Source organism: Saccopteryx bilineata, chromosome 1 (genome assembly GCF_036850765.1).
Source record: "Saccopteryx bilineata isolate mSacBil1 chromosome 1, mSacBil1_pri_phased_curated, whole genome shotgun sequence".
Lineage (NCBI taxonomy): Eukaryota > Metazoa > Chordata > Mammalia > Chiroptera > Emballonuridae > Saccopteryx > Saccopteryx bilineata.
In genome coordinates, this window is record NC_089490.1 from 34,202,873 (window position 1) to 34,227,172 (window position 24,300).

Genomic DNA, 24,300 nt, shown 5'->3' on the forward strand with positions numbered 1-24,300 from the left:
TAAATGCCTATTCTTCCTCTCGTCTTCTCCAGACTGAAAGTGACGAGTGCCAACCTTGTGGGTTAAAGCGCTACGTTTTCAACTTCTGGCATCTTGGCTCGAGTCTCCAGAGTTGTTGGTACTACACTCTTCGGCGTTTGCACATTTTTGCCACTAGCATTCCAGCAGACCCCCGACCCCCCCAAACCGTGCCAACCATCAAAAGCTACTTAACTGTCCGGCTGCAGAGGGTTCCCCGGAGCCCGCCCTCAGCGCGCTCTGGGCCAGCGCTGCGTGGGCGGGGCGTCCTGGGGGCGGGACTTGTGTCCCTCACTTCCGCTTCCTGTCCAAGTGAAATCTCCCGCCACCCGGGAAAACCGGCTGTCAGCTAGTGTTTGTTTCATCGCTCTTGTTGTGGTCGCAGGTAAGAGGAACTCCCGTGGATTTCCGACGGACAGTAATCGTGGTGTTGAGGCTTGCAAGTCGAGAAAGAAGGGAGAGCACTTTACTGGCGGTGGGAGCAGAAGGCTCTATCTCACTGGAGTATTGATTATTGATTACTGGTTATTGGGAGCAGAGGCTCAGGTGCCAGTGAGTGGAGTAGAAACAGCTTCGCCGGAGGAGAGTCGGGGGAGGATCGGGGGTGGGAATTTTTAAGGAACTGTGGATGCTCCCTAAAAGGAGTTCCGAAAGACGACTCAAAGACAATCCCGTTTCCCGGAGTCACTCAGATTGGAAGGAAATGAGTAACTGGACCGAGTTCGGGAAGTTTCTTGTTAGATAGGTACGCACTTTCCAGCGAGTTTAGGATTGGAGCCATCCTAACCTCATCTTAGCTCCTGGGGCTGCAGAGATCGGAAGACCGTGGTGCACAGACAGTGAGCAGGCAACATCACCCGACTCACGTGGCTGGAGGTTACGGTCACCATCTGTGTTTTCCCTAACTCCTTACATTACAAAGTCGTTACAGGTGTACTGTAGAAAATCTGTGCAGAAAACACAGGGATAACCACTGTTAGCACTTTGTGTATGCCCTTGATTTTCATTTTTCTTTCTTTTCTGGGTGTGTGGAGTTGTTATATATTTTTTGGTTTGTTGTTTTCTTTTCAACTTCACTTTCCATCATTTCACCTTTTTCATGTGCTTCCTTGTAAGGTAGGACGATGGAGTTTTCTGGAGGAAAGAGGAAGAAACTGAGGTTGGCAGGTGATCCGAGGAATGCTTGCTACCCTCACAGCCTTCAGTTTTACTTGCAGCCGCCTACTGAAAACATATCTTTGATGGAGTTTGAAAACTTGGCTATCGATAGAGTTAAATGTGAGTGATGTTTGAAGTAGGTTCTTGAGAACCTCACTTGTACCTTGTGAGAATGAGTGTGGTAATTTATTTCCTTTATTAAGCAATTCATTCAACAAGTATTTATGGAGGGTTTGCTGTTCATTTATTGTACAGTTCATATTTTTTTGAGTACACTGTGTTCTAGGTGGTGGTAGGGATTGTGAAATGAATAATGTAATTTTCACCTTTGACAGAGTTGTAGTCTAGTCCTTGGAGACAGACATCCAAAATGATCATCATAATTTAGTATTTCTTTTTAAAATTTTTAATTGTTTTTAAATTTTATTTATTTATTTATTTATTTCAGCGACAGAGCGAGAGTCAGAGAGAGGGTTAGACAGGGACAGACAGACAGGAACGGAGAGAGATGAGAAGCATCAATTATCAGTTTTTCGTTGCGATACCTTTTGTTCATTGATTGCTTTCTCATATGTGCCTTGACCACGGGCCTTCAGCAGACCGAGTAACCTCTTGCTGGAGCCAGCGACCTTGGGTCCAAGCTGGTGAGCTTTGCTCAAACCAGATGAGCCTGCGCTCAAGCTGGCGACCTTGGGGTCTTGAACCTGGGTCCTCCGCATCCCAGTCCAACACTCTATCCGCTGTGCCACTGCCTGGTCAGGCATAAGTTAGTATTTTAAGGGCTCTAGTAGTGGTTGGTGGCCGAAGCTAGAGGAGATGGCAATAGTCAGCAGAGGAGATGGACTGGGAGGAAGAAAACTGGTTTGCTCTGGTATACTATAGTAAGGAGGTACCTGAGGGTCACGGTTTATTTTCAGGATACATTTGAAAAGTTTATAACTCTTGAATTTAAAAGCCTCTTTTTGTATCGATGGAAGAAGAATTAACCCGAAGAAGAATTTTCAAAGGCTTTCGGAACTTTTGAGTAGGATGGAGCATCTATTCAGAATGGTTCATGTGGATGCTTGTCAGGCCCCTGCTTCACTCTTGTGGCTTCTCCTTCTCAGCTTTGTCAGAAAGGAAGGACTGACTTTCCGACGAGTCTGTGCTGAGTGAATGAAGCAGACCGCCCAGGAGGCAGCTCTGCATGAGGGGTGCCAACAAGGGGTGCTTAATCATTCCTGCATAGGGACACCCTTTTCCGTTCCTCAACCACGTTGGCTCTTTATGGCAGTGATTACCACCATTCCTCCCTTTACCCTGGTTGAGGATCCCTGGTGTTAGATTATGCTGTGGGACTTCGACATTTTCTGCAAATGAGTGGAGATTACCCTCTTTTAAACATATACAATTTAAATAATGTACCAGCAGAAAATAACGGTTACAATTTATCTTTTATAAACAAATTATTATGGAATTGCTATTCATAGATTTTATGTCTTAAATTTAGTTTTTAAAAATTCCCTTGCATTTATATGTTTTCCTCTTATTAAAAATTGTGTTTTTCAGTGCTAAAAACCGTTGAAAATCTTGGTGTGAGCTATGTGAAAGGAACTGAGCAATACCAGAGTAAGCTGGAGGCTGAGGTTCGAAAGGTCAAGTTTTCTTTCAGAGTAAGTAAAAGAGTGAAAAGAAAAAGTTTCTTCAGGTTCTGTAAATTCACGTACTGAGTATCGGATGTGGGAAAGGTGGTGTATTATGCACAGAGCTTTCATAATGATTATATAGCATAGGCTCTGCCTGAAGTTACTACGGTTTCCTAGGGGTGATTGACATGTAGTCAGATAATTATAGTATGGCAGGGTTTGTCCGCTTCGGGACTGTCGACATTTTGGGAGTGCTAATTCCTTGTTGCAGGGACTGTCCTGCGCATTGTAGGGTGCTCAGTAGCCTTCCTGCTTTCTACCCACTAAATGTTCCCCGACACTGCCCACTGTGCCACCACAGGTCAGGCACTGCCATGTGTACCCTATGCAATACAGGATGATGAATGCTGTTTTCGGATATGTGCTCCAGGAACTCCACAGCACAAATAACCACCCAGTTCAGGTTCGGGTGGTTGGGAAGGCTTTCTAGAAGACGTAGGGATGGAAGTGCATCTTGATGGATGGGATTAGCTTTTTATTTTGGGAAAATGACTGCCAACAGGAGATTGTTAGGCGCATGTCTGGTAGGAGGAAAGCCGGTTAGGGAATGATGAGAGTGAATTGATGGAGAGAAGAAGAGTGATTGAAGAGATATTAAGAAGGTAGAGGGAAAGGGGGGTGGAGGTAGGGGGAGGTGGGGCAAAGAGGTAAACAGCTGGGAAGGACTTTGCATGGGGCACGGGGCACGATGTGCTGTATACAGGGCATTATATTAAGTGGGACATTTTAAACCATGTCGGCACAATACATTAAAAATAAAAAATTTCAACTAAAAATAATAAATAAACTAGTTAATTATGCAGATGAAAAGATTTTGGTGACTGGTTGCAGGGAGAAGACAGAGTTATGAATGATACCTAGGTGTCTAGTTAGGGCAAAGGTGGATGCTGGTGATGTTTCAAGGTATGCTACCCAGGAGGAGAAGCACATCTTAGAAGGGAGATGTTGAGTTCAGTTCTAGACATGTGTTAGAGGAGACTCTGGAGATGTCTGGTGAACAATTGGTTATACATACAGGTCTAGATTAAGGAGGCATGGAATAGGAGTATAATTTCAGAGGAAGGTTGGGGTCATCAGGAGTAGGTGAGAGCACTGTCGGAAAATACTTGAGTGAAGAGCAGAGGATGGAGGACAGGCTGTGAGGAACACCAGTATTTAAGGTGAAGTAGAATTGGAGGAGTGTGGGAAGGGGAATGGGGAAGAGCTGCCTGAGAGGTAGGGGATCAGTCAGGATGACAGTGTCATAGCCGCTCGGGAAGACTAGAGCTTCAATAGTAATGATCATGATATTAGAATGACAACAGCAAACATTTCTATTATGCTTACTATGCCCCAGAGTTTGTTCTAAGTGCATTACATATACTGACCCAATTAATTCAGACAAAAGTCTTATGAGGTAGGTACTATTATTATATTAGATTATATAGATGAGGATACTGAATTATAGACAGGTTAAATAACTTGCCCAAACTCATGAGAGTAAATGGTGGAGCCAAGATTCAAATCAAGATGCAGACAGCGTCAGGAGCTTTGGATAGATCACGTGAGATGAGTCCTGCAGATTCACTGATTTATCACTGGGTGGGCTCTTTGTAGATGGAGGTAGATCTCTGAATGATGTCAGTGGCTGCAGGAGGGAAGTTGAGGGCTGGAGATGGAATATGCATTCTTTTAAAATGTCTAGCTGAAAAGACAGGGAGAAATAGAGCTGACTGTAGAGGAAGTTGTGGGGAAAAGTGAAGATGTGTACGTACACACATGCACACACATGTGGATGTATACACACATGACAGGAGGTAGTTAAACATTTACAAGCTGAGCGGAAAGATTTAGAAGAGAAAGATGGGAAGTGGAAGATCCTTTGAGAGAGCGTTTCAGTTCTTAGGAGGCAGGGGCAGATGGGTTGCAGGGTTTAGGTGTTGGAATTAGCTTTTTGTAGGGGGACAGAGAGAGATGCTTTGTCCATGGGGAAGGAAGGGAAGACAAGGCAACACAGCATGTGGACACAGACGCTTGGAGCTGAAGAGTCAGCCTGGTGGCCTTTATTTACTGTGAAATAGTTGAAGTCATCAGTTGAGAGAGAAGGAGAAGGTGGTGTGGAGTGGAGATTGGGCCAGCTAATGAAGGCTGAAACGGCTTTTCTAAGAAATGTGAACTGGTGATTATGTGTCAAATCCCAGCTCTGCTGCTTCAAAGTTTTGTGACCCTGGATCAGTTATATAACTTCCCCAAGCCTCACTTGCCTCATTTTTAAAATAGGGATATATAGCACAGTCTACCTCTTAGGGTTTTTAAAAGGATTAAATGGATTAATAGATAAAAAATGCTTATAATAATGCCTGGTACCTCTTAAGTGCACATCTTTGCCCTTAACTATTTTGGACTTGAATAGGGTTTTCTTAGTGTTGGGAAAGATCCAGCTGAGGTTAGAGGCTGTAAATTTTTAACATTCAAATTCCCAAAGTTATATATACATTTTTTTTCAGAAGTTCTCAGCATATTGGAATAGGACTGCAGATTATAGCTGTAGATTAATTTATGACCTAGGTTTTGCCAAAGGTTGGAAATCAAGATGTTGAGGATTCATGTAAGAAGTTGTTGAAGTGAGAATCCTGGGTACAGGCTGGATAAAAAAGAAAGTTTAGAGAGGGGCAGTTGATAGGAAGAAAATAGTGGGGTTCAAAACCAGGATCTTTTGCTAAGATGAGTTCTGTTCTCAGTTTCACCTGATTGCTAACTTAAGAAAAATGATGATTAGGTCCTGGCTGGCTGGCTCAGTCGTAGAGCGTCAGCCCGGTGTATGGAAGTCCCAGGTTTGATTCCCGGCCACGGCACACAGGAGAAGTGTCCATCTGCTTCACCCCTCCCCCTCTTCGTTCTCTCTGTCTCTCTCTTCCCCTCCCACAGCTAAGGCTCTATTGGAGCAAAGTTGGCCTGGGTGCTGAGGATGGCTCCATGACCTCTGCTTCAGGCACTAGAATGGCTCCGGTTGCAACGGAGCAAGGGCTCCAGATGGGCAGAGCATCAACTCCTAGTGGGCATGCTGGGTGGATCCTGGTCGTGTGCATGCGGGAGTCAGTCTCTGCCTCCCTGCTTCTAACTTCAGAAAAATACAAAAAAAAAAGAAAAAAAAAGAAAAATGATGATTAGGTCTTGGCAGTCATTATCAAATTTGTGTTTTTGAAACTTTTACTTTACACTGGTTTATGCTGACTCAGTATTTCTTGACACCTCTTACGATTCTAATGAATTTATTTTATTCATATGCCATTATTTTTAAGGAAAGCTTAGAAGATGAGTATGAACCACGAAGAAGAGATCACATTTCTCACTTTATTTTGCGCCTTGCTTACTGCCAGTCGTGAGTACACGTTTATGCTCTCACTGTCAAATCTCCTGTCTTGGGTTATAAATTGATACATAGAAAGTTAAGGTGTATTGTACTGAGCATAGGAAAACCCAGAACAACATCAGAAACTGGTGGTTAATGATTAAACACTGTTGCAGAGAATTGTTTGAAACAAGCAGTTTATTATAAAATATCCAAAAAAAAAAAAAGGTCTGATTGCTAAATTTTGCCTGTTGAAACACTTTTTACCTTTGTGGGAGAGACTCTTCATTTGGGATTTAAAATTGGAGGTGACTTTTGATACATTTTTTTCCGGAAAGAAGTGATAATATTTATAAGAGATAATGAATCAAATACACACTTGGCTTTTTTAAATCTCTTTTTTTACTCAGCCCCCTGAAGGGATTAGGCAAAACAAAACGAAATGAAAACAACAGCAGCAACAACAGAAAGATACCTCGTAGACACAGACAGTAGTTTGGTGGTGTGTGTGTGTGTGTGGGGTAGATGGTGATGGAGGGAGACTTGGGAGGGTGAGCACTCAGTACAGTGTAGATCAGGGGTCCCCAAACTACGGCCCACGGGCCGCATGCGGCCCCCTGAGGCCATTTATCTGGCCCCCGCCACACTTCCAGAAGGGGCACCTCTTTCATTGGTGGTCAGTGAGAGGAGCATAGTTCCCATTGAAATACTGGTCAGTTTGTTGATTTAAATTTACTTGTTCTTTATTTTAAATATTGTATTTGTTCCCATTTTGTTTTTTTACTTTAAAATAAGATATGTGCAGTGTGCATAGGGATTTGTTCATAGTTTTTTTTTATAGTCTGGCCCTCCAACACTCTGAGGGACAGTGAACTGGCCCCCTGTGTAAAAAGTTTGGGGACCCCTGGTGTAGATGATGTGTTATAGAATTGTACACCTGTAACCTATATAATTTTGTTAATTAATGTCACCCCAGTAAAATTCAATTTGAAAAATACAGACTTGAATTCAATAAAGGTTTTTAGAAGTTCAGATGTAGACGGAAACATTTTCCTTTGGTAGTTGGTTTCTTGTAAGTCAATAGTGCCACCCAAAGGAAAAGGAGTTAGTTGCCTTTTATTTTAAACTGGTTTTTTTTTCCCCTGTATTAATTTTGGTACAATAACATCCTTATAAACTTCTTTTCTGTTTCTTTTTACTAATGGGCTTATCAAATGAGAATGTGGAGTTGTTTAATATCCCAAGATAATAACAAATTATTGACCAGCTTTGGTCCTGGAGATTTTCTTCTGTAAAAAAGCAGGTATCGTTTATGCAGTAAATGAACTGCTGACAATGTGCAAATCACTTTGGAAAACTAAATTATACTTTATACACAGTAGCATAATTATTTTATAACAACAATAATGCTGATTATGGATCTGCCTTGTAAATTAATATTGTATATTGGCTTTTAAAAAAATTGAGGTATCCCCCCAAAATTGAGGTATACTGTGCATATTTTGTGAAATTCTAAACAATAAAGCCATAAGCAAAGGTTACATTGTGAAGTTTACCTGTTCATAATCTAGTCAGAGATAGTTACATTATAAAATTTGGGTTTATTTGGCATTGATGGAACTGCCTTAGACAGCAGTATACCTAATCAAGTATATTCTACTTGACTATTTTCAGTTACATTAAATGCAGTCAACTATTTTTTTTTTTTGTGAGCGAGGCAGAGACAGAGAGAAGGGGACAGATAGGGACAGACAAGAAAGGGAGAGAGATGAGAAACATCAACTTGTTGCAGCACTTCAGTTGTTCATTGACTGCTTTCTCATATGTGCCTTGATCGGTTAATGGGGACTCCAGCTGAGCCAATGACCCCTTGCTGAAGCTAGCGACCTTGAGCTTTAAGCCAGTGACCTTGAGCTTCAAGCCAGCAACCTTTGGGCTCAAGCCATTGACCATAGGGTTATGTCTATGATCCTATGCTCAAGCCGTTGATTCCACGCTTAAGCTGGATGAGCCCGCGCTCAAGCTGGCAACGTTGGGGTTTCGAACCTGGGTCCTCAGCATCCCAGGCCGTTGCTCTCTCCACTGTACCACCACCTGGTCAGGCCTTATTTAATTTTTTTAAATTTATGTTCATTGCACCTCTCTCCTCCATAGTTAACCCATTCCTAGAAGATTGTAGTATGTGGTACTCATACTGTATCACAGAGACCTTTTAACTGCTGTTTGGTGTTATCTTGGTTGTGTTTGAATATGTTTCATAGAAACTTCTTGGATTTAATAATTGGTGGACTTTTAACTTAATTATTGGACTTATCATTTATACTTGTAATTTTTCTGTCTCCATTTCAGTGAAGATCTTAGACGCTGGTTCATTCAACAAGAAATGGATCTCCTTCGATTTCGATTCAGTATTTTACCCAAGGACAGAATTCAAGATTTCTTAAAGGATAGTCATTTGCAGTTTGAGGCTGTAAGTGTTTTTATAGTCATTCTCAATTGTGTTCACTGTTCATTCTTCCCTAAGTGCTGGTATTCGTCCCACCTCAAGTGCTAGTGCTGCTGTGCGGATTTTGCTCTTTACATTTCCTCCCTAAGTGCCTGCCTGGGGGAACAACTGCTGGCTTTGTCCTGCAATGAGCCTTTCTCTTTCCGTGATGGACGAAAAGGGGTCCTTAGTACCAAAGCCTCACTTAAGTTACTTTATTAAATATGTGGTTAACGAAAGCACAAAAAGGTTTCATTGATGAAAGTTCACCTTTAACCAGACTCTTCTAGGCCAAAAATTTAAAGCTAATTATTGAGGGAATCAGAGAAGGACTTATTTCCAATAATGAAGTATAGAAGAGTTAATACTTTATTTTAAAAGTAAGTTGTCAGTAAAATCTCTGTCTGAATAGTTTTAAAAATTAATTTTGCAGACAAATCTGAATCATTTCCGTATAGTAATTATGTAAAAAAGAAGTGTCTGGGACTTATTTATCAGGGAGAAGGATTGTGGGTGGAAATAGAGTTTATGTCCTCAGGTGGCCCTGCGCTGCTGTGGGTAGGAGAGTGGTTCTGCTTTGGAAGACTTAGTGCACTCAGATAATAATAGGACTGGCTGTGACTCTACTTGGGTGTGCGAATGGGTGATCTGAGGCCAAAATAAAATCAGTAGAAGGTGGAGTAGGTACAAGGCAATGTCCTTTCTGAGAAGTGGAAGATGTAAGAGTCAGTGTGGGTTATGGATTTGGAAAAAAGAGATTGTGAGAAGGGAAGTAAACAAACATTGGGTAGACATTTAGTGTCTGCTGCGTGTCTGGAGCACTTTCCAGTTTCTGTCACCTCTCATAGAGCCCTAGGAGGTCTGGAAAGAACATGGAGCCAGGTGTGGAACAGTGTCAAGCCCAGGACCATCTCACCCAAACCCCATGCATTTTCCGCTTGGCTTTTAACTTTCATCCTTAATGAATTTCACTGTTGCTGATATCAATTACAGTTAATTTATCCTTTCATATTAAAAATAATTTGTTTTGCCATTATTGACATAATTTATTTTATTATGCCATAGAGGAAAAGTATCCTCAAGATTTACTCTTTATGCTAGAGCAGTGATTTTCAACCAATGTGCCGCAAAAAGTTTTAAAACGTGCAGTACCTGACTATTTAGTCAGGGGCACTGACCTCTTTTCTCTTAGATTGTCAAATACAAAAATGACAACAGACAACACAACAATAGCCATCAGTGTGAATGAATCATAATTATACTTATTTTTTTGTCAGATCAGCAAAATATATTTTGGTGAGCCACAGAATTTTAGTAATTAGTTTGTGTATGCCATGAAAGGAAGAAGGTTGAAAATTACTGTTGTGAATGTCTTAACATATTTTCAAGTATACTTTTTTAAGCAAAAATTATGTTTCTTCTTTTTAAAAAACTTTTAAAACTGATGTATAACATATACAGAAAATTGGACAAAATCATAATTGCACAGTTATATGAAATGGTGGGAGTGGACAACCTTTTCTTGTTTCTGATTTTTGGGGGAAGTATCCAGTCTTTTACCATGACATATGATGTTAGCTGTGGGTTTATTTTTATTTTAATTTAATTTATTTTATTTAGTGAAAGGAGAGGAGGCAGAGACAGACTCTCACATGCGCCCCCAACTGGAATCCACCTGGCAAGCCCACGGGGGGCGATGCTCTGCCCATTTGGGTCTCTTGCTCTATTGCAACCAGAGCCATTTTTTAGTGTCTGAGGCAGAGGCCATGGAGCCATTCTCAGCGCCTGGGGCCAACTTGCTCCAATGGAGCCATGGGGAGGAGAAGAGAGAGAAAGAGAGAGAGAGAGAGAGAAAGAAGTAAAAGGGGGAGGGGTGGAGAAGCAGATGGGTACTGTTTTCTGTGTGCCCTGAACTGGAATCGAACCTGGGACATCCACATGCTGGGGCAATACTCTGCCACTGAGCCAACCGGCTAGGGCAGCTGTGGGACTTTTGTAGATTCCCTTAATCTAATTGAGGAAATGTCCTTTAAAATTTAGTTGAGCAATATAAGTGTATTTTATTTTTCCATTCTAAAAATTAAAAAAATAAAATTAGTTGAGCATTTTCATCATGAAAAAGTGTTAGATTTTTTTCAGATGCACCTGTTGAGACAATCTTATGGTTTCATTCTTTATTTTATTAATATGGTATGTTACACTAATTGATTGTTGGATGTTAAGTGACCTTGCTGTAATGTTCTTAGAATAAAGACTCCTTGGTCAAACTGTATGCTACTTTGTATATGTTGCTAGATTTGATTTGTTGTTATTTTGTGGAGGATTTTTATGTGTATTGCTAAGGGATAGTAGTTGATAGTTTTCTGGTGTGATGTTTATTTGGTTTTGCTATCAAGGTAATATTGGTCTCATAGGATGAATTGGGAAATATTTTCTCCTTTTCTGTTTTTTTGGACAGGGCAGGATTGGTTTAGTTTTTTAAAAGTTTGGTGTAATTTATAGTAAATCTGTTGTGGCCTGGACTTCTCTCTTCATGGGGTGTTTTAAAATTACTAATTGATTTATTTATTAAACAGACCTATTTAAATTTTCTATTTCTTTTTGAGTCAGTTTTGGTAATTTGTGTTTTCTAGGATTCTGTCCATTTCCTCCGAGTTACCTAATTGATGCATGCAGTTTTTCATAAAATTCACTTATAATTATTTTTATTTCTATAACATTGTTAATTTTGTCTTCTCCTGATTTTAGTAATTTAAGTAATCTCTTATGTTATTTGGTTATTTAAGAAGAGGCTTGTAAATTTTGTTTACCCTTTCATATAATTAACTTTTGTTTATGTTGATTTTCTGTATCATTTGTCTTTTTTAATTTTTAATTTTTATTTTTTTTGTATTTTTCTGAAGCTGGAAACGGGGAGAGACAGTCAGACAGACTCCCGCATGCGCCCGACCGGGATCCACCTGGCACGCCCACCAGGGGGTGATGCTCTGCCCCTCCGGGGGGTCGCCCTGCCGCGACCAGAGCCACTCTAGCGCCTGGGGCAGAGGCCAAGGAGCCATCCCCAGCGCCCGGGCCATCTTTGCTCCAATGGAGCCTTGGCTGCAGGAGGGGAAGAGAGAGACAGAGAGGAAGGAGGGGGTGGGGGGTGGAGAAGCAAATGGGCACTTCTCCTATGTGCCCTGGCTGGGAATCGAACCCGGGTCCCCCGCCAGGCCGACGCTCTACCGCTGAGCCAACCGGCCAGGGCCTCATTTGTCTTTTTTATTTCTTTAATTTCTGCTCCTTAGTCTTTATCAATTATCTAGTCTTTATTATTTCCTTCCTTTTGCTTGCTTTGGGTTTAATTTCCTCTTCCTTTCTAGTTTTTTAAGGTGAAGTTTAGGTTACTGGTTTAAAGTGTTTTTTTCTTTTTTTAATGGAGGCATTTACAACTATACATTTCTCTCTGAGAGTTCCTTTAGATGCATTCATGAGTTTTAGTATGTTATATTTCATTTCAAAGTATTTCCTTGTTTCTTCTTTGACGTATTGGTTATTAGAAATGTTTAATTTCTACATAATTTTAATCTCCCCCAAATTCCTTCTGTAACTGATATTTTTTTAAACATTCAATTCCATTTTAGTATGAGAACATATTTTGTATAACTAATCATTTTAAAATTAAGCCTGATTTTGTGGTCTATTATATGGTCTATCCTAGAGAATGTTCTATGTGTGCTTGTGAAGAATGTTTATCTACTGCAATTAGTTGGAGTGTTCTGTAGATATAGTCTGTTAGGTCTAATTAGTCGATACTGTTTTTCAAGTCTTCTGTTTCCTTGTTGATCTTCTGCTTGTTCATTCTATCCATTACACTGGGGAACAAAATTTTTGTTGCATCCACAAAAACACTTGTTCTTACCTAATTCAAGTGTGCTGATCTCAAATCTGACATTAGTTTTTCTCTGTAAGCTACAGTTTTTTTGCAATTCAAGATTTTAGGTTTTCATCTTACTGTAAAATTTTCAACATTTAGTTAAACATAATGAAGTACAATGTCTTTTGGGCACCATCTTTGTGAAAATATAATAATTTATATAATGTAGTAAATACACTAATACACTAAAAGATATGATTGCATCTGAATTTGTCCTCAGTTTCAAAATAGAATATATTAAAACACATATTAATTGTAAAATTTGTGCAAACCTTATTTAAATTTTATTCTTGCAAAAATTTGTGTTTGTAGCTCTTGTGTTTGTGTACTTGTTGAGGACAATCTTGTTTGATGCTCCAGCAGTAGTCTGCTCATCACTAACAGCTCCAAGATTTTCGGGAAACTTATCAAGGTGACTGTTCAGGAAGTGAATCTTAATGCTCATGTTACATCCAGTGTCATGGAAAGCCAACAGCATCCTTTGAACCAGAAGTTCATAGTTTACTGCTTTTTTGTTGCCAAGGAAGTTCTTTGTAACTGCCACAGAAGACTGCCATGCTGCTTTCTCCTCCTTATTCATCTTCCTGGCAAATTCTTCATCACATCTGGGGGTTTGAATTTGTGGTCCATCGAATACACCTGCTTTTATCTTCTTGAAAGACAAGGCAGGAAAAGCAGAAATAATATGTTGAAAGCATTCACTTTCTCCATTCAGAGACTGAACAAACTGCTTCGTTAAGCCAAGTTTGATGTGAAGTGGGGGAAAAATGATCCTGTCTCGATTAACTACAGGTTCATTCACAATATTTTGCATCCCTACTTCCAGAGCTTCACGTTTTGGCCACTCCTTCTGTGTCCAGTGTTTCTCCGGAGCTCGGCTGTCCCACAGACACAGAAAGCAAGGATACTTCATGAAACCTCTCTGTTGTCCTAGCAGGAAATTTACCATTTTAAGATCCACACAAATGATCCAGTTATGCTCCTCATACTTCAGAAAGTCGAGGACAATTTTTATGTCATTATAATCTTCTTGCAGATGAGTTGAATAACCAATTGGAACCGCTGCATAAACATTACTGTTGTGTAGGAGAACACATTTCAGACTCCATTAAGAGCTGTCAAGAAATAGCCACCATTCTGTTGGACTCTCAGTGGCAACACTTAGCTGACTGAGAAGACTACTGATATCATGACAGTAAACAAAGTGTTTGTCTTTGGAAAAAACATCCACAAAAATTTGTTCACGCTTCCTGAAATGGGATACTTTAGCTGACTGGTGAAGTACATTCTTTTCTTGAAGCCTGGAGGCTAATAACTCAGCTGCTTTCTTTGATAGGCCCAAATCTCTTACTAAGTCATTCAATTCAGGTTGGCTAAACTGCTGAGGGGTTTATGACTGCTTGGCATCAGAAGAAGACCCTTCAGATTCTACAACTATTTCCTCATGCATCTTATCAAAATACACTTCATCACCATGTTCACTTTATTCGTCCTTAGAAGAAATAAAACATTGAAAACTGGAACCGGGAGTATCTCAGAGTGTGGGATAGGTTGTATTGCTGAAGGAATATTAGGATATGCGATCATATGCCGTTTTTTCTTGCCACTGCCCTTTGTGTGGATCAGACAGAAATAACAGTCACTGCTGTGGTCCTTAGGTTCACGCCAAACCATGGGAATACCAAAAGGCATTCCTTTGCGTTTTCCTTTTGTCCAGTCACAAAGCATTTCCTCACAATTATGACACACAATATGAGGAGCCCAATTCTTGTCTAGATCGCCAAGGGGAACTTGAAAATAGGCAATATGTGCACGTGTCACAAATGATGAAATATTGTGCCTTTGACGTTGAAGTGTGTAACAGCCACATATATAACAGAAGGTGTTAAGACTATTCTTACATTTAAGCCTACTCGAAGAAGCCGTGATTCAATCTTAAAACAAAATAAGGGCGTGTTTTTATCAGATAACAATTTTTTACATTTAAAAACAACTACAAATATGTAAAAGTGATGTTTGTAAAACATTAATTGCCTTGTGGTTATGTTCAATCCAAGAGTCATTGCCCTTTAACTCCAATTTAAAAACCAATGCATGCCATTAACTGTAACAAAAAAATTAAAATTGCATAAAAACTAGAGCATGCACTATAAAACGGATTTCAGATTTGGAATCAGTGATGCAGAAATATATAGAAACAGTTCTAAAACCTCATGCTACATAAAATGAAAAAAGGAAATTGTTCCCCAGTGTACTGAAGTGGAGTATTGAAGTCTAACAGTTTTGAATTGTCTGTTTCTGTCTTAAAATTTTGTCAGTTTTTACTTCATGTATGTTAGGACCCTGTTTTTAGGTGCATGTGTGTCTGTAACTATTATATGTCTCTTCTTGATGGCTCAACCATTTTAGCATTGTGAAATGTTCCTCTTTAGTTACATTTTTTTTGTTTTAAAATGTATTTTGTCTGATAATTGGGTAGCCATTCCAGATACTTTAGATTTGTTTGCATAATGTATCTTTTTCCATCCTTTTATTTTCAACCCATTTGTTTTTGAATCTAATGTGTGTTCTCTCTGGTAGATAGCATATAGTTGAATCATGTTTTTTTAAATCCAGTCTGTTAGTCTCTGCCTTTTGAATAGAGTGTTTCATCCATTTATATAAATATATATTTTTTATTTTTTTGTAGTTTTCTGAAATAAGAAGTCCCCGCTTTTTCTTTTTTCAGGCAGAGAGACAGACTCCTGCATGTGCCCAACTGGGATCCACCTGGCATGTCCACCAGGGGGTGATGCTCTGCCCATCTAGGGTGTTGTTCCATTACAACTGGAGCCATTCTAGCACCTGAGGCAGAGGCCATGGAGCCATCCTCAGTGCCGGGGCCAACTTTGCTCCAGTGGAGCCTTGGCTGCAGGAGGGGAAGAGAGAGATACAGAGAAAGGAGAGGGGGAAGGGTGGAGAGGCAGATGGGCGCCTTTCTTGTGTGCCCTGGCCGGGAATCGAACCTAGGATTTTCACACGCTGGGCCGTCACTCTACCACTGAGTCAACTGTCCAGGGCTCATCCATTTATATTTAATGTATTGTAATTACTGATAAAGTAGAATTTACATCTGCTGTGTTGCCATTTGTTTTCTATCTCTTTTTTAAAAAATTAAGTGAGAGGCAGAGAGGCAGAGACAGGCTCCTGCATGCGCCCTGACTGGGATCCATGTGGCAAGACCCCTACTGGGCAGTGTTCTCCCCATCTGGGGCCGCCGCTCTGTTCCTTGGCAGTTGAGCCATTGTAGCACCGGAGGTGAGGCCATGGAGCCATCCTCAGCACCCGGGACCCACTTGCTCAAACCGTTTGAGCCATGGCTGCAGGAGGAGAAGAGAGAGAAAAGGAGGAGGGGTGGAGAAGCAGATGGGCACTTCTACTGTGTGTCCTGATTGGTAATCGAACCTGGGACTTCCATATGCTGGGCTGATGCTCTACTGCTGAGCCAACTGGCCGGGGCCTATATATCTATTTTAAAACATTTTTTCCCCCAATGGTTTGAGAGAGAGAGACAGGAAGGAATAGAGAGAGAGAGAGAGAGAGTGACATCAACTCATTGTTCCACTTAGTTCTATTTAGTTATGCATTCATTGGTTGCTTCTGTATGTGCCCTGACTGGGATCAAACCTGCAACTTTGGCTGGCCAGGATGATGCTCCGTCTACTGAGCCACCCAGGCAGGACTATTTTCTATGTATCTTATGATTCTTTTGTTCTTCTGTCCTTTATTACTAACTTATTTTTTGTTTATTATTTTCTAGTGTACCATTTTAATTCCCTTTTTATTTTCTTAATAGTTTCCCTGGGAATTATGATGAAAAATTTTATCTTAAAACATCTAGTTTGGATTAACACTAAATTAATTTTAATAGTGTACAAAACTTGTTCTCATACTACTCTGATCCCTCTCCCTACCATTGTGCTGTTATTGTCAAACAAGTTATATCTTCATACATTTACACTGGTAAGTCTTTTTGAGTTCTGGGTTGTGTGAAAATGTCTTGATTATACTGTCGCATTGAGTGAAGTTTTGCTTTGGTTTACAATAAAATAGGGAGTAACTTCTTATCAGGATTTTGAATGTATTGCTGCATTACCATTCCTGAGGCGCTCTTCTGATTGTATTTTGATTTCTGATTATTTGCATCTCACTTGGTATACTTTGGCTCTCCCATCTCCAATCCTTTGTGGTCAGGTTTTATTATGATATCAGAATCTTTTTTTATTTATTGGGATGGGAATTTGATGGGCCCTTTTAATCTGAAGACTTGGGTTCTAATACAGTATTTAGGAAATTTCTTTTTGTTATTGCTTTGATAATTTCCTCCTTTCTGTTTTCTGTGTTCTATCTTAATAATTTCTTGTTAGAATTTGGACCTCCTGGATGTTATTCTTATTTTTTTAATTCTTTTTCTTTTTTTGTCCTGACATCCATTCTATATCTATTAGTTTTATTTTATTTTTTTATTTTTTTGTATTTTTCTGAAGCTAGAAACGGGGAGAGACAGTCAGACAGACTCCCGCATGCGCCCGACCGGGATCCACCGGCACGCCCACCAGGGGCGACGCTCTGCCCACCAGGGGGCGATGCTCTGCCCCTCTGGGGCGTCGCTCTGCCGCGACCAGAGCCACTCTATCCCCAGCGCCCGGGCCATCTTTGCTCCAATGGAGCCTCGCTGCGGGAGGGGAAGAGAGAGACAGAGAGGAAGGAGAGGGGGAGGGGTGGAGAAGCAGATGGGCGCTTCTCCTGTGTGCCCTGGCCGGGAATCGAACCCGGGACCTCTGCACGCCAGGCCAACGCTCTACCACTGAGCCAACCGGCCAGGGCCTCTATTAGTTTTATTTTATGGGAACTATTTTTTTAACTGAAAGTTCTTCAACTCCGAATGTTCTGTTTAATTTTTTTCTGCTCTCCTATATTTATGTCTAACATCTCTTTCTGGTTCTCCTTTATTATAATCTTGTTTTTATTTTATGACTATGATATCTTTTTTTTTAAAGGTTATTAATTATATTTTTCTCCTCCTTTCATTGTCTACCTCTCATTTCTTTAATTAGTTCATCTGTTTTGGATAGTCTTTTATGCTGAATGTTTTCCTTGCATGTATAACGATCCTTTACTATTTGTTTTTGTTTAAGATTGAGATACTGGAATATAGACGGGAAGATTGGGCTTTAGGTGCACATGCAAGTGTAAAGTGTACGAGGCATGAATGTACTCGTTCGTGGGCCTTGTTCTCTTCGGCATATTTGAACTGCCAGCATCACTACCCTTGCACTTTGGAACTATTGTTAAGTAATATAACGCTGACTTGATCCCTTATTTTAGTGGTACTTGACTTACTAGTATTGTTAAGTAAAATAAGGGTGAACACAAGTACGGTGGTACCATGCAGTTGATGTAATAATCGACACAGCTACTGGGCGACTGGTGAGTGGGTGGTGTATATAACCTGGGTAGCTGGCGATGGGATAGTTCACGTCCTGGGTGGGATGGAGCAGGGTGGGGTGACATTTCATCATACTACTCAGAATGGCGCACAATTTAAAGATGATGAATGGTTTATTTCTGGAATTTTCCATTTAATATTTTTGGACCACAATTGACCTTGGGTAACTAAAACTGTGGAAAGCAAAGCTGGATAATGAAGCTCTAATGCACTTTTAACTGGTTTGTTGGTTGTCACGATTGGTTTTTTATATTACCCTGTTTTCTTGTCTCTTTGCTATCGTTTTCTGTTTTCCTCCTTACCCTTTTCTTTCTTTTTTGTTTCATTTTGCAGGTTATTTGGGCTGCAATATAATAAACTCATTAAAGTAAGATGTAGATATATGGATAATATTCAAAGATTGACAGAAGAGAAAATTAATATTCACATTTGTACGTCATTGGGGAAGGGTTTCCTGTACAGTTTTTAAAAGGAACAGTAATTTTGGTTTCTTGTGTGACTGTTTTAGTTTTTCTAGTTTGGAGATTTTCGGGGGGGGGGGGGTAGGATACAGGTAGTCCTCCAAGCGGGTGTATCAGAACTTTGGGTAGAGATGTGTAGAGTGTGAAAAACATAGACCTTTTGTTTTTGAAATGAAGACTGTCGAGTGTGCAGTTTTATCAAGCGTGTGTGTGGCCGGTGGGGCCTCCTGGAGGTTAGAGTGAGAAAACACTGCAGGGGGCCTGGCTAGGGCCCATTCCTGTGATAGATTGGGGTTACTTTCCTGGCAGAGACCCCCCCCCTCCTGTCCAGTGCTCTCTCACATGGATCTGATACTGGTGACAGAACCAGAATTCAGGTTCTGCTACTAAGCTTGCCTGTAGGCCCCATAGCTCTTCCTGTTTCCAAACTTTTACCATTTTATTAACAGTAACATGCACATTTTCTTTACTTTGATTAGAATATTTGCTTTGCATTTGAAAACTACTGCAATAAAACAGGTGTCAGTGATGCTTTTAGATTCAGACCCATGTTTTAGACTCAGGACAAAACAAAGGTTAGGGGTGAATTATTAGCATTTGTCACATCCGCTGGCCTCTGATGTGCATAGGCCGTGCTGCCTGCGTCAAGGCACAAGGAAGCAGTGGGCAGTGGAGAGCCACGGGCCATCGTGGTTTCCATGTCGCAGGAACTGGATTGCTGGCACACACATCTCAGAGTGTGCCTGGGATTGAGGTGTGTGTGCTGTTGGTGTGCCTTTCTCTATCTTTTCTACTTCATTAGAACTGCAATAATTTTTATGTTGATATAATTCTGTAAAAGATGTTTTTATGTTAGGAGCAAACGCAATGTGAGGACTGAATTGTACAGTGTGTGCTTTGGTGAAGAAGTATGTACAGAAAAAGGGATACTTAATTTCTTTGCCTAGTGTTTGTGTTTCTTACAGTTTGTTTTGTTCAGTGTGCCGTGACAGGTGTAATTGTGTTTACTGAAATCTGGAGGAGGTGAGCGGGGCCAGGCATCAGATCTGCAACTCCTGTGTTCTACTTCCGGCTCGGCAGTGCTTTGATGCTTCGGCTTTTTTATTTGGTATGTGGCTTCTCAGTGGATACTAGATTTTGAATCTGTATGACACACAGCAGAAAGCCTTAGTATGAAGTATTCAAAAAGGAAATATGGTATTTTGTGTGTTTGAACTTTTGTGTAAATAACTTGGATTTTAAAGCTGAAATTTCTAGGAAGGAAGGAATGAATGAATATCGCTGTCTGTGGGGGCCATTTTGGACCTCTCGTTGCTGAGTTGATTGACTTCGCCTTGGGTCACATTAAAGGTGAATGGGTAAGGTTGAACAGAGTCTATTAACGCTTCTGCTTCTTCAGCTGACCGGCTAGGGAAAGGTCAGGCTTCGATGGCTGTCAGCCTCACGAACAAAGAAAGGGTCTCTGTGTTGTTGCAGTTCAGAGATTTGACAGCAGCTTATAATTTACCTCATTTGCAAATATTCTCAGGACAGTAAAAAAATATTTTTTAATTGATCTGAAATAGCAGTGGATCTAATGGCAGGATGTTTTCATTAGAATAGTGCAGAATGGCAGGGACAGTGAAGGTGAGCATCCTAATCGATGTAGAGAGGGTTCTGTGTGTCACAGATGAAAACTCCCCTGCATATTACGTAGAACGAGGGCTCTTCAATTGCCAAATATGTTTAGGAACTAAGTTTTTGAGTGAAGGCAAGTGTGGCTGGTAACTTATTGCCCCCTTGCTGAAAACTACCTGCAAAACTTTTAATTGCTTTTTTTTGGCCTATTTTAACGTAGTTTTTATTTAAAATTTTTTTTGGTTTTTAAAAATATTGGCCCTGGCTGGTTGGCTCAGTGGTAGAGCATCAGCCCAGCGTGTGGATGTCCCAGGTTTGATTCCCGGTCAGGACACACAGGAGAAGTTCCCATCTGCTTCTCCACCCCCCCCCCCCCCTTCTCTCTCTATGTCTCTCTCTCTCTGTCCTCCCCTCCTGCAGCCGTGGCTGGATTGGAGCGAACTGGCCCTGGGTGCTGAGTACGGCTCCATGTCTCCACCTCAGGCCTAAAAAGTGGTTCCAGTTGCACCAGAGCAAGGGCCCCAGAGGGGCTGAGTATCGCCACCTAGTGGGCTGACCGGGTGGATCCCAGTCTGGGCGCATGCAGGAGTCTGTCTCTGCTTCCCCTCTTCTCACTAAAATAAAAACAAAAAACGTTTCTTTTATTGATTTTAGAGAGAGGAATGGAAAGAACGAGAGAAATAGGAACATTGATCAGTCCCCACATGTGCCCTGACCGGGGATTGAACTGGCAACTTCTGCTCTTTGGGATGATGCTACTGAGCTATCCAGCCAGGGCTTAAATAGTTTTTCTTATCCTGAACCTGGCATTTAAAATTTGTTTATCCTTTGTAGTTTGAAATCTTAATTTCTTCTATCTTAGAAAGTATTTCATGTCATTTTTAGCTGATAACTTCTTTTCTGTGAACAGAATTCAAGTTTGTTATTTGCAATTGAAAAATGTTAGTTATATGGATTTGTTAGGAACTTTGGATGCCTTCTCTCCAGTTAACATCAGAACATTGATTTTACATTGATTTAATAGTCTTACATCTGTAGACTTTTAAAATAGTTTATAGTGTTTGCTTGTGTATCATTATTTCTTTGATATTGTATTTGCAAGTTGATGTTAAGGTAACCATGGTTTTCTGAGCATTTTGGTCCTTATTGTACTATTGTTTTCATGGTTAGTTGATCTAGTTTGGGTTGTCGCTCTTCTGAAATGAGCATTCATCATTGTGGTCATCTCCATTTCAATACTTAAAATGTGAAAATGCCATTTATCTGATATCTATGACTCTCTTTATACCTACCCTCTGCGATATGTTTATAAATTATTATAAGCCTATTGATAAGTTGCAAAGTGATTTTAATGTGGTGCCTGCAAAATGAAATATGTGTACCTTTAATCTCTCCTTTTGACACAGAATAAATTTCAGGCAATAAGAAGTCATGTGTTATGGTTGAGATAGGACATGTAGATGTTAAAGTGGAACGCACCGGAGAACAAATGTGTTTGAGAAGCCTGAAGCTTTTTACAGGACTTCTGACAAGCCATTGACTCTGACAGGTTTGGAAAGGGGGTCTGGGCAAGAGTGAAGTGGGATGGTAAGACATAGACTCTTAACACCCTGCGTGAAAATATCACTACTAAAAGGAACCAAGGGGAAAAGAGTTACTAATCAGATGAAGGCTCAAGTTTATCTCTGGAGTGGGGATGTAAATTGTTTTATGTTCCAAGAATGTGAAGTACTCAAGTTTGAGTTGGATTGCTTAATGGTTCTAAGCACAGTACTCTCTGAATGTTGAAGAAATGTTTGTATTAATTTGTACAGAAAATAGTAGTCAGTTCAAAAGATTTGCCTCTATTCTGTTTTCTGAATGCTAAGTAATCTTTAGATGATTATAGTAACATGGAGTACTTATCCTTTTTCAGGGTTAAATATTAGGTGAACTGTATGTTCTGTATGAACTGAGCTTTCTCTATCGAACTGAATTTGAGGGATTGTGCTAGTTAGCAAATTTCAATTTGTTTTGTATTTTAAATAGGGAGATTCATGATTTAGACAGTTCTTTATGTGTGTCTGTTACAATTACTTAAATGTTACCATTATTTAAATGAAGGCATTAACAAGGGCTTCCTTTCTATAAGCAGACTCCACAAATACTATAACTTTTACTCTCACAGTGTCCTTTCAAATGAAATAATTATGGAAGCCAACCTTGTATTATTTTATATGTGTTTGTTGGGTAGCTGTAGTATCTATCATATTTGGAGAATGAGGAAGTTTTACTGAATTTCCTAGTTAATTGAGGCCTAACCATTTATGCATATGGTTGTAAAAATACACCATGGCAGATGGTCTTTAGTGGCAATATTTTAGAAGTTCACAGAATTTGGATTTTCCTTATCAAGCTACAAAATTAGATTCTGCTCATTATAAGATAGTTTAAACCTAGCTAAATGTGAAACTTCAAGCTGAATTACCCTTGAAGGCTAAAATTAACATATGCAAAAATTTTCAAAATAACTTGCAAAGTCATTTCTCTTTTTTAAACTTCTCTTACAGCTTTCGAATATAGAATTTCTTGTATTCTCATTGTTGATGACTCCATGCCTATGACTTTGCCCTTGAAAAAAATGTATAACTAAATTAGCTGAAGTTTTTCCACAGATAGAGCTGTGTCCTAATTGTTTTATGTTATGTATGTTACTGTGTACATCCTAAAATAGTGAAATTAATTTTACTAAATATCATTGTAATATTCTCTGTAGTTAAACATTTACATTGTAAAGTGTGATGTTTTCTGAAGCTGTTCCAAAAGAAGATACTGAATTTTTTAATGTTGATATATTTTTTCATTCTATAAATTTCCTAACCTTTTCCTTTCCACCGCCTCCTCCAAGCTCTCTGAAAATTTAATCTTTTTTAGTTGAAGTCATGTCATGGACTAGTTCAAAGTCTAGGTCAGACTGCCTTTTCCTAGGGCTTTTGAGTGAGAATAAACCAAAGATATGGAGGCCTAAAGGAGGTGCACAAAGAAAATCCTTTTGTGTTCCCAGTCATTGAAGGGCAAAGTGTGAGTTCCCAAGGCAGGAGGATGTCCTGTAGTTGCAGCAAACAGTTATCCAGTTGGCCCAGGCACTGTCAGTGTATCCATCCTGCTACTCCCCACCCGCCTGAAGGCATACAGATAGAGCAGTTGAAATTTTTATTCTGAACTACTCTCCATTTACTCTCTACCTGCCAATGACTACTAATCTCTTTGTTTTTCAGATTCCTGGTGCCATACTCCAGCTAATGATTCTTGCCAACTGTCTGGCTTTTTTTCTCTGTTATCTCTGGTTAAAGGATGCTCTTCCAATTCTAGTGTCCCATGATGCTTTTGGCAAAAGAATCCTTCTGTCATCTCTATTGCAACCTGATAGCCAGATATTTTCCAGCTTCTTTTAGTTGGTGCAGGGAGTAAGGGCTATGCACGAATGTTAGAAAATCTGGAGGACTGTTTTAGAAGTTGGACACGGTTCTTGTTCACGAGGGAAGGTATGCTTGCTGAATACTCAATGAGCAGGGGACTTATTAAGGTTTTGGTCTGCTCAGTGATGAAAAGAGACAGAGGAGAGGCTTGTCTCTAGTAGCTAACATTTGTTATCTCTTTGCTGTGTGGTGCCACACACTTGGATTACATAATTTAATTCTCACAACAGCTTCACAATGAAACCAAAGCTCAGAGTGCTTGAGTAACCTCCCCAGAGTTAAGTGTTAGAACCGGAACTCAAATATCAGACCTCTAGGTTTTTTGAGATATGTAAATTACAGAGTATGTTACAAAATATATGAGCAGAATTCTTCCCAGCTATATCTAACGAGTGCTGAAATGAGGTGGAGTAGGTGCTGACATTTAAGTTGACAGGGCCCATCAAAACGCACAAACACAGGTGTGAAATGGGAAATTTGCATTAATAGAGGAAATTAAAGCATTAAGTATAATTTTACTAAGATGTTTTATTTTAGCTGACAGTTCTTGGCAGAAATAGAAACCAAATATATTAAATATGCCATAAGTATTTTTGCCATTATAATATGTGTGCTGCTTCTAGGAAAATATTTGCACAACTCTGTTGTTGACGGGCTCACTAGCTAGCTCATGGCTTTTCTAT

The 24,300-nt window shown here is 40.0% G+C and overlaps 1 protein-coding gene across 3 annotated transcripts in view; it reads left to right on the forward strand.

The window, feature by feature from the left end:
- Positions 1 to 330: 330 nt before the first annotated feature.
- The window catches only part of PRIM2 (DNA primase subunit 2), a 320,146-nt gene continuing 296,176 nt past the window's right edge, over positions 331 to 24,300 (forward strand). For 2 of the 3 annotated variants that reach the window (XM_066252980.1, XM_066252989.1), the window contains exons 1-5: positions 333 to 403; positions 1,135 to 1,296; positions 2,725 to 2,828; positions 6,143 to 6,222; positions 8,542 to 8,662. In XM_066252980.1, the coding sequence (XP_066109077.1) occupies positions 1,143 to 1,296; positions 2,725 to 2,828; positions 6,143 to 6,222; positions 8,542 to 8,662 (459 nt within the window). In that variant the 5' untranslated portion in view covers positions 333 to 403; positions 1,135 to 1,142. Of the gene's footprint in view, positions 404 to 1,134; positions 1,297 to 2,724; positions 2,829 to 6,142; positions 6,223 to 8,541; positions 8,663 to 24,300 lie in introns of all 3 variants that reach the window. The other variant, XM_066252987.1, reaches the window with a different exon arrangement.